This window comes from Lolium perenne, chromosome 3, assembly GCF_019359855.2.
Source record: "Lolium perenne isolate Kyuss_39 chromosome 3, Kyuss_2.0, whole genome shotgun sequence".
NCBI classification, from domain to species: domain Eukaryota; kingdom Viridiplantae; phylum Streptophyta; class Magnoliopsida; order Poales; family Poaceae; genus Lolium; species Lolium perenne.
This window is the reverse complement of record NC_067246.2, coordinates 29,405,089-29,419,001: the sequence shown is the minus strand read 5'-3', so window position 1 is coordinate 29,419,001 and position 13,913 is coordinate 29,405,089. Positions and strand designations below refer to the sequence as shown.

Below are 13,913 nucleotides of genomic sequence, written 5' to 3'. Positions count from 1 at the left end.
ACCCACAAGGCAGAAAAATCACGACTATTAACAGAGATGAAGTAAATTTGATTAAGGGAAGCATGTCGACAAGAAAAATAAAAGAAGATTGGCGACAGGAGAAGTTATTGAATACTTCGGGAGCCTTTGATCAAATACAAGTTTTTGCCCAAATGCTCGGGGGCTACTTCTATAAAAAGTAAAATTTCGAGTATGGCAATATAGAAATTGCGGGAGCCTACAACCAAGCACAAGTCCTTGGCTGTAGCCTCGGGGGCTACTCCCATCGGGAGCGCTGTTCGCGCACCCGAGAGATAAAAAAAAAGAAGAGAGATCATATTGGGAAATGATGACAATATAGCGACAAGGTGGACTAAAATGTTGAGCCTACAACCGAGCACAAGTTCTTGGTTGTAGCCTCGGGGGCTACTCCCATCGGGAACGCTGTTCGCGTGCCCGATGAAATTAACAAAGAAAAGATAGAAAAGCAAGAGAGTATATTTCGAGTTATAATTAACTCTACATATACTCCCATCGGGGGAGCAATATAAGTCATATTTGACTCGATAAAATGTGCCATTCCAACAGCCGGAAAAGCACTCGACAATATATTCTCAGAACGCCAAAGTTGCGATCAATTTCTGAATGCCGCAAATTTGCGAAGGTAAGACCCCAGATCCGTTCTGCTGGGCGTGGCATCGCCGAAGACTGCGCTCTGCTACTTTTATCCGTATCAACAGATACGAAGAAAAATCCTAACGGACGCGTTAGGTACTCGATAAATTTGACTGGGACTCGACATAATGGTAAGACCTTAAGCGGCACCTGTCGAAGTTTACACCAGTATCCCGAGATCATGTCCAGGGACGTGGTCTTGAAGTAGGTTTTTGCGGATTGCCACTAGAGCAGTTAACTAGTACCTGATCCGTCAGATGAACTAGCCCCAACTACCATTATCCCTGTACAATATAGAATTTTATGTGAAGAAATATAAAAAAGTTAAAGCTCTCGAATAAAAATAAACAGTGGAGATTTTCCCTGACTCTGCGATTCAAGCAAAATCTCGGGGGCTACTGACATAGGCATCCCAAATGGGCCTGCCGAAGATAGTACCCGGGGTTTACTGAAGGCCCAATATCCGAAGAATAAGAAGATTCGGGAGCCCAAGTTGTATTAAGGAAAGTTAGAATTGTAATAGGAAGTGTTATTTGTAAATCTGGCGGGATGAGTTAGAAACCGTCCCGGACTCTGTAACTTGTACAAAACGAAATCCTCGGCTCCACCTCCTATATAAAGGGGGAGACGAGGGACGAAGAGGCAATCGAATCATTATTACAAACCCTAGTTTTCATAATCGTCGAGTACTTTTCGGCTGAAACCTTCGAGATCTACTTACCCTCTACTTCCAACTAAACCCTAGCCTATAATCCATAGGCATTGACAAGTTGATACCTTGTCATCGAGAAAATAGTTGCTAACCTTTTAGGATTAAAAAGAGGAGAAATCTTATCAAATAAAACCAAGTGGCATCCCTCTCACAAGCATTCCATCAAACACCTCTTGTGCACATGTAGAAAAAATGAGCTAGCATACCACCTTCACCACCAAGGAAAAAATGAGGTGGGGGGTGGCTGGCTGCTTGTCTATATATATAGGCATGGCCATTTTGTCGCGGGCCGTATTACGACCCGCGACAAAAGGGGTGCCGACCCCTTTTGTCGCGGGTCGTAATACGGCCCGCGACAAAAGGCCGCGACAAAAGCCTCTGCCGGATTCGGAGCGACGTGGCCACCCCATTTGTCGCGGGTGCAGGCGCTCCCGCGACAAATGGCTCCCACCCTATTTTCCACTAGTGTGATGTGCCTAACTCTACATGTTCAACAACGGCGGAGCTAGTGTGAAATGGGGTACATGTTGTTTTGATCGGTGTCCATGGTAACAAGCTTATAGGCCAGAGCATCAATATTTGTTTCAGAATCAACAAAATTTCCATCTTCTACAATGTTATTCAGCATGTCAGCATAGATTGACTCTTCTGGACGACGTACCTATTTGAGTCAAAACATGCATCAAGTTCATTCTAGCAACATAATATGCAACTTGAGGAAAATAAGGATACTTCTGAAATATGCCGCTCAAATGTAATTTAATAGAAGTAATCATTTTGACCGGTCAAATGCTACATCAGCAAGATGGAGAAGTCACTGCATTGTCCAATTGATGAATGTGTGTTACAAGATTTTTAATGCATTTAGAGCAGATCACACTAGTAGAAAACAGGCCTTTCGTCAGCCCCCTTTTGTCCCGGCCGTGTCACGGGCCGGGACCAAGGCCTAGCCACGTCACCCCGAGTCCGCCCAATCGTACGGCACCCATAGGTCCCGGTTTGTTAGAAACCTTTTGTCCCGGTTAGTATCCCAAACCAGGACCAAAGGGTTTTGCGGCTCGTTGCACCTGCCAGCACCCCTTTAGTCTCGGCTGGTGACACGAGCCGGGACATAAAGTCGAACGCTTCGTTCCCGCGGAAGCATCGCCATTAAATCGATCATCATGCGCCGGCCACGGGAATTTGGGTCGCCGGCGCCGGCAGCCAGCCACGGGAATTTGGGTCGCCGGCGCCGGCAGCCAGCCACGGGAATTTCTCACCCGGTGGCTGGCCTGTTCATCTTCCTTTCCTTTATATGCCTTACATCTTCTCCATCTTGCCACACACATTCTTCACATCTCCATCCCATCTCCTCTACCAAAAAGCTCTCCTCTTCGTCGATGTTTCAGACTCAATGGAACACCTCGCGCGTGATCCGGCTCCTCAAACTAGGGTATACCACCTCATGGCCGAAGGGATGGCTTTCAAGATCACGGTCGCTCTCCGTGCAAGAAGGGTGGAGAAGTGGATCCGCGTTGTGAAGAGGGACTACCTCGACAACGCACCAATCAAGTGCGTCAGCTTGGACTACGAGTTCACCAACCCCCGTGAGAGTGATCAGTGTGCTGCCGTCCTTCAACTCTCGGTAACGTCTGAGAATTTGGTATTCCAGATTTGTCAGGCTGATGAAGTGCCACAAGTTCTCAAGGAGTTCTTGCAGGATGAGACCATCAAATTCTTCGGCGCGGCTATCGGCAAGGATGTGGAAATGCTGAGTCCCTATGGTATTCATATTACTTCTGCGTTCGACCTTCAAAATATACTCCCGAATCCCACTAATAATCCAATTCCAAGTATATATGATCTGGCGAATTCTATCATTGGGACAAATCTTGAGAAGAAAAAGAGGAAAAGGTACAAGAGGAAGGACGCCGCGGAAGAAAAAGAAGATGAACTGATATTTGGGTGGGCCAATGTTCCATTGAGCTACGAACAAATGCGCTATGCCGTTCTGGACGCTCGTCTGAGCTTCGAGATGGCTAGGAGTTATTGGCACCTAGTTGACAAGGAGTTATCTTGAGAAGACGAGCGTCTAGAGCGGCATAGCGCATTTGCTCATAGCTCAATGGAACATTGGCCCACCCAAATATCAGTTCATCTTCTTTTTTTTCCGCGACGTCCTTCTTCTTCTACTTCTTCCTCTTTTTTTCTCAAGATTTGTCTCAATGATAGAATTCACCGAATCATATAGACTCAGAATTGGATTATTGGTGCGATTCGGGAGTATCTTCTGGAGGTCAACGCAGAAGTAATATGAATACCCTAGGGACTCAGCATTTCCACATCCTTGCCGATAGCCGCCCCGAAGAATTTGATGGTCTCGTCCTGCAAAAACTCCTTGAGAACTTCTGGCACTTCATCAGCCTGGCAAATCTAGAATATCAAAATCTCATACGCCACCGAGAGTTAAAGGACGGTGGCGCGCTGATCACTCTCGCGAGGGTTGGTGAACTCGCAGTCCAAGCCGATGCACTTGATTGGTGCGTTGTCGAGGTAGTCCCTCTTCATGACGCGGATCCACTTCTCCACCCTTCTTGCAGGGAGAGCGACGGTGATCTTGAAAGACATCCATTCTGCCATGAGGTGGTATACCCGAGTTCGAGGAGCCAGGTCGCGCGGGAGGTGCTCCATTGAGTCCGAAACATCGACGAAGAGGAGATATTTTGGTAGAGGAGATGAGATGGAGATGTGAATAATGTGTGTGGAAAGATGGAAAGATGTGAGGCATATAAAGGAAAAGAAGATGAAGATAAACATGCCAGCCACCGGGTGATCAATTCACGTGGCTGGCCGCCAGCGCTGGCGACCCAAATCCCCGTGGCCGACGCGTGACAATCGATTTCTCTGTGCGCCAGTAATGGCAACGGTTCCACATGAACGAAGCGTTCGACTTTATGTCCCGGCTCGTGTCACCAGGCAGGACTAAAGGGGTGATGTCAGCCGCAGCGAGCCGCAAAACCCTTTGTTCCCGGTTTAGGATACCAACCGGGACAAAAAATTCCTAACGAACCAGAACCTATGGATGCCGAACGATTGAGCGGATTTGGGGAAACATAGCCAGACCTTTGGTCCCGGCCCGTGACACAGCCGAGACAAAAGGGGCATGGCGAAAGGCATGTTTTCTAGTAGTGTTTGTTTTAGTTCACAAAATATAATTATGAGGGATCCTTTGCACCAGATCATAGTACATTGATTTAGGTGTAATGGCTTCACGGAGTATCTAGCATTCACAATGGTTCTAATTTAGAGAGCCAAGAAAAGAAACAAGACGAAGAAGCTCACATATGTCAGGGGGTAATTATACAACGTTACCTCCATGATTCCAAGTATGGCAACAATCAGATATGGTAGAACAAAATGTGCATAGTATTGGTCATTCTAACTTTGATCGTGCATAGACTCGAACCTCTATTGCTATTCCTCCAATCTAGCCTTCATGGTATTCCCCGCCTCTGATTTTCACAATGATCAGAATGACATCTGATAGCAGCACAGAATAGAGCTTCGCGCCGCTCCCTCTAGAACCAAACGGTCGGAATAAAAGCATGGGTGTGTGCGACCGAATACCTCCCGATCCAGCAAACTCCAGGCAAAAGATGCACTGTTCCATTCACCGGTGTCGCCTTCTGGAACTCATCACTCCAGGTAGATGAAGAAGGATCGGCATCCGAAAGATCTTCATCTTCGCAAAAGAAGACCCTAGGACCATCACCTTTATTCAAGCCTTGCGAGCAGCCCCCACGCCACCCGCCGGAAACCTGCAAGCCGCCACACTAAACCCTACCAGCAGCCCTGAGGCTAGACCAGCACTGGGAAAGGAGACGGCCGAGCAGGGTCGATCCCCCACCGGATCCGGCCCAACCACGCAGCGAAGAGTATCTGGGCGGTGGCAGGGGTACCCAGATCGAGATCTAAGGTTACGACCACCACCCGCCGGCCCTGCTTCTTCACCACCGGCCATGGCGCCGCCATGCGAGGATCTCCGCCACCACCCCAACCAAGGGTGCCGCCCTGGTTGCTGCACAAAGATGAGCCGGCCACACCCACCCTAACAGCCATGGCGGCCTTCCCTGGCGACCTCCGCCCCCAAACCACCTTCGGTGGCAGGGCCCGCCGCCGTCGCGGCAAGGGCCGACGGCAGCGGCGGAGTGGGGAGCAGCATCGGCGAAGGGCTCTGGCGGCGCGCGTGGAGTTGCCCCCGGTGTCTCCCTAGGGGGCGGCACCGAACCTGCTAGTTGCCACCAGTTTCAAATGTTAGTTCAAAAATTAAACAAAAAGAGTAAGATCACTCATGTGTTAGAGCTTTTTATTGAAACAAAAAGAGTATAAAATGCACTTTTGGGAGGTGGTTGTTCATGTCAACGAGTAGTAAAAAAAAGCTATTGTCATCTTCCATACTAAGCAAGTTTGAGAGCGGTTCCGAAATATTTGGGCGAAGCCTCTTTTCATTTATACTACTTATAAAATTGTGACACTCCTCCCAACCTTTGTTTACACATACCATGGCTAACCGAATCCTCGGGTACCGACCAAGCAATCACAAACCATGGAGGAGTGCCCTTTTCTTATAATTTTCCTATTTTCTTCCCCTATTGGAAGTTGTGGTCAAACCAGATCTTCTTTTTTTATATACTTTTTTATGTGACAAGCAAGATGAAGCTCGCGAGTCTTTGAGTTACTTAACTAGTATGGAAAACGATAACCACAATTTTAATTTACTTCCTCATGAGCTAAAAACAATGTCACAAAACGAGGAACTGTTTGAATGTTTTAATGGTAGCACACGAGCAAACTACTATGGAATGGCAACGAAATACTACATATAGGTAGATATGGTGTACACTTTGTCTTATTTGATTTTTGGTGGTTGGATGCATGAATAAAATACTCATACAAATGGAGGCTAGAAAAAGACCGGGTGCGACCAACTAAGAGAGCATAATGGCCATAATCATGCACAACGACAAAATATATTAATCAAAGCACAAAGTGATACACAAGTTGAAAACTAAATGATCATAGAGGCAAGAATTGACTGGAATGTAGTCATAACATGTTGCAAAACATGTGCCAAGTCGACCCAAATAAAAACATTCACAGGAGAATATATACCACAATATTATGCTTGTCTATTGTATGCTAAAAACCTTCAATGGCACACTACACACTCTCAATATTTGAGACTAATCATAATGAAACAATAATTAACAAGCTCATCATGAGAATAACATCTAGCAAGATATGCAAAAAATAACTATGCCACAGTCTAAAAATGCTTTCATTTGCATCACATACACGTATTTTTTTTTCATGCTTCCAACGCCAACCAAATGAAATCAAACAACTCTCATATATATATATGAAAAAAGAGTACATGTACAGAGAGCTATTGAAACTCAAATAAATGTAAAAGTGGAGCGTGTCTCTCTCCAACGCAAAATGCATAACAGTGGAGCGTGTTTCACTCCAAAATAAACATGCAAAACAGCGGAGCGTGTCTCACTCCAAAGTAAATATGCAAAGCGGTGGAGCGTGTCTCACTCCAAAGTAAACATGAATGATGGGATCCAACTTTTTTGAAAGTAAACACACAGCAAAAAGTAAAGACGCTCCAAGGATAACACATATCACATGAAGGAATAAAAATATAGCGTGTTGAAAAATGATCTGGTGTTTTTTTTTGATTGAGAGGGGAAAACGGGGCTATAGGCCCGGTTCATTTGGGCCTTTAGTCCCGGTTTCCAAACCGGGACCAATTAGGCGGGACTAAAGGTCCCCCCCTTTAGTCCTTAGTCCCGGTTGTAAAACAAACCGGGACTAAAGGTCCCGTTGTAACACGAACCGGGACTAAAGGTTATTTCGTTATTTTTTTTATCTATTTGGTTCCCAATTATTTTTCGCTCCTCTTTTTTTTCCTATTTTTTCAGAATTTCTAGTATTTCAGTTATTTAACTAGTTTAGTTTCTAACTCCACTTAATCTCTAACTACCCTTAATCTCTAACTACCCTTAATCTCTAGTCAAATTACTTACTCGTGGTCCAACTTCCCGCTCGGTCACCCATCCTCCCACTACTCCAGCAGTAGCACGCTTAACTTCCAAGTTCCTTTCCCATCTCGCTTCCAAGTGCTTCGCGCGCATGTTGTGATACTAGTATCATATCAATCCTATTAACATGTTGGTCGATGTCACACTTATTTATTATTCGAATTCCAAAAAATTATTTTAATAAACAAAACTAATAACGTACATGTTGTGGTAATTATAATTATAATTTTTTAAATTTGTATTATAATTGTTTTTTTAATTTATTATTTTTTATTATTTTTTTGCCAAACTTGAAAATTTGAAAATCTAAAAAATTGGCTAACTTTATGGTTAAGTAATAGTAATCTTTATGCATGATGTAATTATTATTTTAAAAAATTTTAAAAAATAAAATTCTGAATTTCTGGCAAAAACTAAAATCTTCCTGCTTTCATATTTTCATTTGGAATTTTGAGAATCTAAAAATTGGCTAACCGGGTAAACCCGGGTGAATTCGGATGTAACTTTTTCCCAGGATTTTTTTGATATATTATACGTTTTTTTTCGACTTCGTACGCAAAAGTTATTGCGATTTTACCATTTTTCAAAACATTTTTGCAAAATAAGTGAAAATTCAAATTTGTTAATTTTCCCTAATAGTAGGTTGCATAACATACAAGAATCCGAAAACATTTTATTTTTTGAATTTTGTATCAATTTCTTTTCTATTTTACAGTATTAAAAAAGGCGATCCAGGGGGGGGGGGGTGTGGAGGTGCATGGGGAGGCAAAAAACCCTTTAGTCCCGGTTCGTATTACCAACCGGGACTAGACCACCCTTTAGTCCCGGTTTGTAGACCACCCTTTAGTCCCGGTTCGTATTACCAACCGGGACTAAAGGGTCCAAACAAACCGGGACTAAAGGGTTTTCATGATGAACCGGGACCAATACCCCCTATTGGTCCCGGTTTGGTTCAAAACGGGGACTAAAGGGTAGGACGAAAGGCCTCTTTTCCACTAGTGCACAGAAACACGATTTGATTGCTAGAGGCTCGTGTTGAGCCTCGTCTTTCTTTTCTCTTAATTTCTGGGTACAGATTACAAGGGGTAGTTACATATATATATATGCTAAGCTAGACCTAGATGCAAACCGATTAGGAGTGCAACACTAATCCTACCCGGACACTCGTATACGGTCCGTATACGGACGGAGCACACGACACCCTGCCGGTGTCGGATCGTGCTTAATCCTAACAATCACCCCCCTAAGCACGACGTGTGCTTCACTTCGACCAGGGTCCCAAATACGCCACTTACTTTGCGTAGGTGTTACCCTCGGTATTGCTTGCACCGTTTCGGCTATCATCGTCGACATTGCTTCCGTCGTTCCTTGTATCTTCCATGTCACCGACTTTACTTTCGATGGCTTCTCCATGGCTTGACGCCGACCGTTCTCCTTGTCCGCGTCTTCGGGCTTCACCTCTTCCTTGGTTCGTAAACACCAAACTCGACCTTGCCCCCCTTCTTCACATCTTGTCCGGACTGGACTAATTCCGCGAAGAGCCGCCGGTGAGTACAAATCCAAAACATTACGGAAAATTTCCGCAGTTGGTCTTCGTTTTCTCTTTTCCTGTACTGTCGGATGAGACACTAAAGTCACCATGGCAGGAGCGCTTGGTCCTGGCCGCTCTGGTCGCGACCCACAAACATCAGCTGAAGCTGGTGATTTTTCTTCTGTCAGCATGTGACTTGCTAATCCGTTGCTAAAGCTGCTCTTCTCTTCTGGATCGTGCATTTGGCCTACTGGATGGTCACTATCCAGCCACTCTTCCCTGCGTTTTTTTTTTTTTTTTTTTTGAGAGAGATCCACCCGCCTTTATTATCTCACAAACATCGGGATACAAACGCCATCCGGTGGCGATAAAAACCAAACTTGGCGGTCTAGATCATCTGACACTACAAACTTAGCTAAAGAATGAGGTTACTTATTCGAACCTCTCCTCTCGTGACAGAACGAGAGTTCCTCAAAATCCCGCTTTGCATCCCTCAGCTCCATAGTAATGAGAGCATAGACACCCCGCGTTCCTTCTTCAATGCTTGCAATCACATTGCTGCAGTCGCTCGCCACCCGCACCCGCCGAGCGTTGATGTCTCGAGCAAGGGCGATCGCCTCCCGACACGCCAGTGCTTCTACCGTCTCCGCCGCGACCTGCCCGCTCAACACCACCGCAGAAGCACCCACAAACTTCCCAGAGTCATCTCTCGCCACTGCGGCTACTGATCCTCGCCGCGTATTCTTTCCCATAGCTGCATCAACATTGATCTTGATCACCCCGCCTGTTGCCCTTCTCGCCGCCCGCCTTGTGCCGTCGCCTCCGCTCTCCGGCAACCGCCGTCTCCGTCCGCTGTGCACGCCGGCTGGACAACTGGCGACTGTCCATCCTTAGAACTTCGAAGATTGCCTAATTCGACATCAAGGTAAGCCCCAATTCACCAAGTTTTTCACCAATTCCTCTTGTCAATCCCTCTGTTATGATTTCTTAATTATTTTCTGTTTCAAATTCCATGTCAGTATTGTATTAGTTCCCATGCAAATGGCTTGACTGAGCCTAGTTTTACTCTCTCGCTATGGAGCGAAGCTATGGAGCGAATTTATAAGGAAATATGTTCTTTTTGTGAACTTCACTTTCTGAAAATCTGGAATGAACTCACCATATCTTAATGTGGCAATATTATCGTATAAGGAAATACGTTCTTTTTGTCCTTAGTTCCTATGTTGTTGTGAGCTTGGTTTTTTTTTTTTTTTTTGCCCCCACTCATTTTTCATCCTGGCTCCGCCCATGATTATATTTACACACAATAACTAACAAAACAAAACCAAGCAAGAAAGCAAGGGGTCTATTTATTTCAATAATCAAAGCATCTCAACACTAAGACTAAGTTGAATTAGATACATATTTCAGAAGTCAAAATCACACAAATGCTATCATGACTGAATATGGAATGTAGTTTGGCATACCACTCATGTCCACTCTATTTTTTGCATCACACATTATTTACCGATGGTCACTACTTGTAAAGCTTGCTGCCATACAGATCACACCTGGCATAGGTGAGGAAGTGAAAATCATGAATAGACGGTCCATTAAGTTTCGAAACCATAGTAGCTTCTAGTTTTGTACCAAAATTTCGTATTTTTTGCCGATTGAACCTAGATTAGAGCTCGATAATGCCGTATGGCCCAAACTTATAGGACCCGCATAAGGTATGGTCCAAACTTATAGGACCTCCGGTGCATTTTACTCTTTTGAATTTAATTTTAGGGATGCACAGGTTCATCCGTGCCATAGTTTAATTTGAATTGCATATCATTGATATTTCAAATACTAACTCATAATTCAAACCAAAAGTTACAACATGCCAATCATTTCAGTCATAGCTCAGCAAACATTATTTCATACCTGAAATACCTGTTAATATTAATCGCACATGCAAGTTAGAATTGTACATAGGAATTGCATGTTTGTCAAAATATTGGCTAGCTAGATTTGTTACGGCTAGCAGAACTCAATCAGCATGTACAATATGCCATAGGTCTGACCAAGTATCAGCTAGAGTTTTTACATAAAAAAAAATCTACAAGCATGAAAACTGCTCAATAGTCCCGGGACATCAAGGTAGTGGTTGGCTGCGTAGAAGTAGTGATAAGCTCACCAAGTCTGTGCCAATTTCACCAGAAAAAACCCCAAACATCCCTTGAGCATTCGCATCAGGCTGTTGGTTAAGAACATCTGAAGAGTCAACATTTTCCAGAAAATAGTGGTGACAAGCAGCTTAGCACATTCATATAAGGCATGAATAATCTGCTATAATTTTGATGGCATACATGTAAATTAGAGAAGTTTGATATAAGCAAAAAGACTATACTAGACAGTTTCACTTTCAATAATGTGGTCTATATGGACTAACAATTAAGGAAGCGCTCACAAACAAGGATGTATAACCATAAAAACATGACGGTGTTTACATGCAAATTGTAACGAAACATATTGGACAAGTTCCCCTAGGTGATAAAAAATGAGGACCTGCCACCTAGTTGAGAAACCAATAATCACCAGAAGATGCTGGTAAACCATAATACAAAATGAATACGAGCAACCAGAATAATGTGGTCCATATGGACTAACGATTAAGGGAACACTCACAAACAAGGATGTATAACTAGAAAAAACATGACGGTGTTTACTTGCAAATTGTAACGAAATATATTGGACGAGTTATGAGGACCTACCACCTAGTTGACAAACCAATAATCATCAGAAGATGCTGGTAAACCAGAATATAAAATGAATATGAGCAACCACATATGCTAATTCTCAAAGCATTCTCAATGAATACTTGAGTGAGTGCAAAGGTTTCTGTGCATGACGAAATAATCTGTAAATCAATTATGCACAAACATGAACATCAGGTTTTAAGTAACTCACCAAGGCAACTAAGCTGAAAGTTTCTCTGAATATGTGAATATCATAGACTATGTCCCTGCATCCCTGCAGAGAACCACCAAGAATACAAAATAAGACATGAACAAATAATAATTGAAGAGAAGTTGTAGTTATACCATGGTTCCTTCTCTTGAACTGTCATATGCAGGAGCAGACTGCAGCTTCATGGAAGCTCAATGCTATTTCTACTGCTGCTTCTAGATCCCTCGATGAGATAATTGTTTCTAGCAGAGAAATACACATAGCAGGTCAGGCAGTGGCTACAAATGGTTTGCTCAAAACAGATGAAAGAGTGCATCTGCTCACCTTCTTGCAGTATGTAGATATCTTTAGATGTGTAATAGTGTATGAGTAGTATTTCATTGTCTTCTTACTCCGAAACAGGCAACCAAGTTGTTTTGAACCCTGAACTCAACCCAGAATTGACCCACTTAATGTCAAAAAAAAATGTAAGCCTACGAACTGGAAACAAATGATACCAGTACTATCCATCTACATCATGCCATAGCACTCATGTTAAGTTTCCATTTGAGCTGGTATACTTTACCATATAATATTATCAATAAATCACAACCACTAAATAGTAAATACCTGAGCAAGCAACATAATTTGCAGTTAAGGTTGACTAGGTAACTACAGAACAAACCATTTTGTTGTGCTTGCCCAAATGGATCAACGTGGCTATGTCACTACGTGAACTTATTAAAATGGTTCAAAAGTGGTTGGACACCATATAAACACAGGGCTTACGGGCTGAGCATCTTGGTTACAAGTTGCTTAGTAGGAAGGACTTGCACAGCAAGAGCGCCGATAAATAAAAAAAAACTAGAATGATCGGACTGACAGCAACATAAGTGACTGAACCAATAAAAGAACACTAGAATGATCGATCTCTAGACACCCCCCAATCCCCACCTAAAATCAAATCAAAATTCGAGATTATTGCTGGGCATACACCACTGCCAAAACGAGAGAGGAAAACTAACACTTGGGGGACTGGGGGTACGACGACGTGTAGATCTGGCGTGGCGGCCGTCGAATCAGCAAGGGCCGGCTCGGTAACCGCGACATGGCACCGGTGGCCGTCCAATCAGCAGGGACAGGACGGTCACCACGATGTATAGCTCCCGTTGCCGTCGAATCAGCAGGGGCGGTGTGACCACCAAGGGCGCCGTCACGACGGTCCGAACGACCATGGTTCGACCGGCCACAGCTGGAGTTTGGAATGGAGAGCGCTGAGAAGGGGAGGAAAATGGAGAGGGGGCAGGGCATGGCGGGGCGGGGCGGCATCGGAGTCGGAGATCTGGAGGCGCGGAAGAAATCTTCCGACGAGGGGTGGGGGGAAGAAGAGCGATACATTTGGCGAGCTCGGACTGGAGTTTTCTTGTCTCACTGGGCGGCTGTGGGCCCACACGCGCATACGGAAATGCAAAACGCGCACATTTCATCTGAACATTTCCCAATTATTTCGCACGTAATTTTTCTTTTTAGAACATTTTCTCACGTAAATTCATCTTTCTTGTTTACTGCTTTTCTACCTTCTCGATTCTGGAGGCTAATTAGCTCCAGCGAAAGAAGGAGAACCAGCAACTGTGGTTTAGTGCTTTTCTATCCTTTTGACTGCTAATTAACTTTACCCGCAAAAAAAAGAATGCTACTAATTAACTTCAGAGAAAGAACAAGAACCAGTTGAATGGTTAGAGAGGCAGTCGCATCACCAGAGTTTAACCCTTTGGTATATCATAATGGTGAAATATTCATTAATAGGAGGCGATATTTTCGTCGGTAGCAAATCGTCAATCTCAAAGCTACCTAAACAGATCGATTCTTCGACTAAGTGTTTTTAAGGTGTTCATATAGGTAGGATATGTATGCATGCTGCATTCGTTTCTTGGGTTGGGTGCATGTATCTATTTGTGAGCTTCTACGTCTATAGTGTGTTTCGCGCAAAAAAAAAGTAGGCAAAGAACCTAGGCTC

At 44.0% G+C, this 13,913-nt stretch overlaps 1 protein-coding gene and 1 long non-coding RNA gene across 2 annotated transcripts; one reads left to right on the top strand and one right to left on the bottom strand.

Moving 5' to 3' along the window:
• The first annotated feature begins 2,822 nt into the window (after positions 1-2,822).
• LOC127339129 (uncharacterized) lies at positions 2,823-3,425 on the top strand. Its single transcript, XM_051365014.1, has one exon. The coding sequence runs from the start codon at positions 2,823-2,825 to the stop codon at positions 3,423-3,425; it is 603 nt and encodes a 200-aa protein (XP_051220974.1).
• A 7,441-nt stretch (positions 3,426-10,866) lies between these two features.
• Positions 10,867-13,336, bottom strand: LOC127340885 (uncharacterized). Its single transcript, XR_007874985.2, has 4 exons — positions 12,922-13,336; positions 12,242-12,340; positions 12,052-12,159; positions 10,867-11,980 (listed from the first exon to the last, which is right to left on the bottom strand). It is a non-coding gene; the product is annotated as an uncharacterized lncRNA (long non-coding RNA).
• Positions 13,337-13,913: the final 577 nt, after the last annotated feature.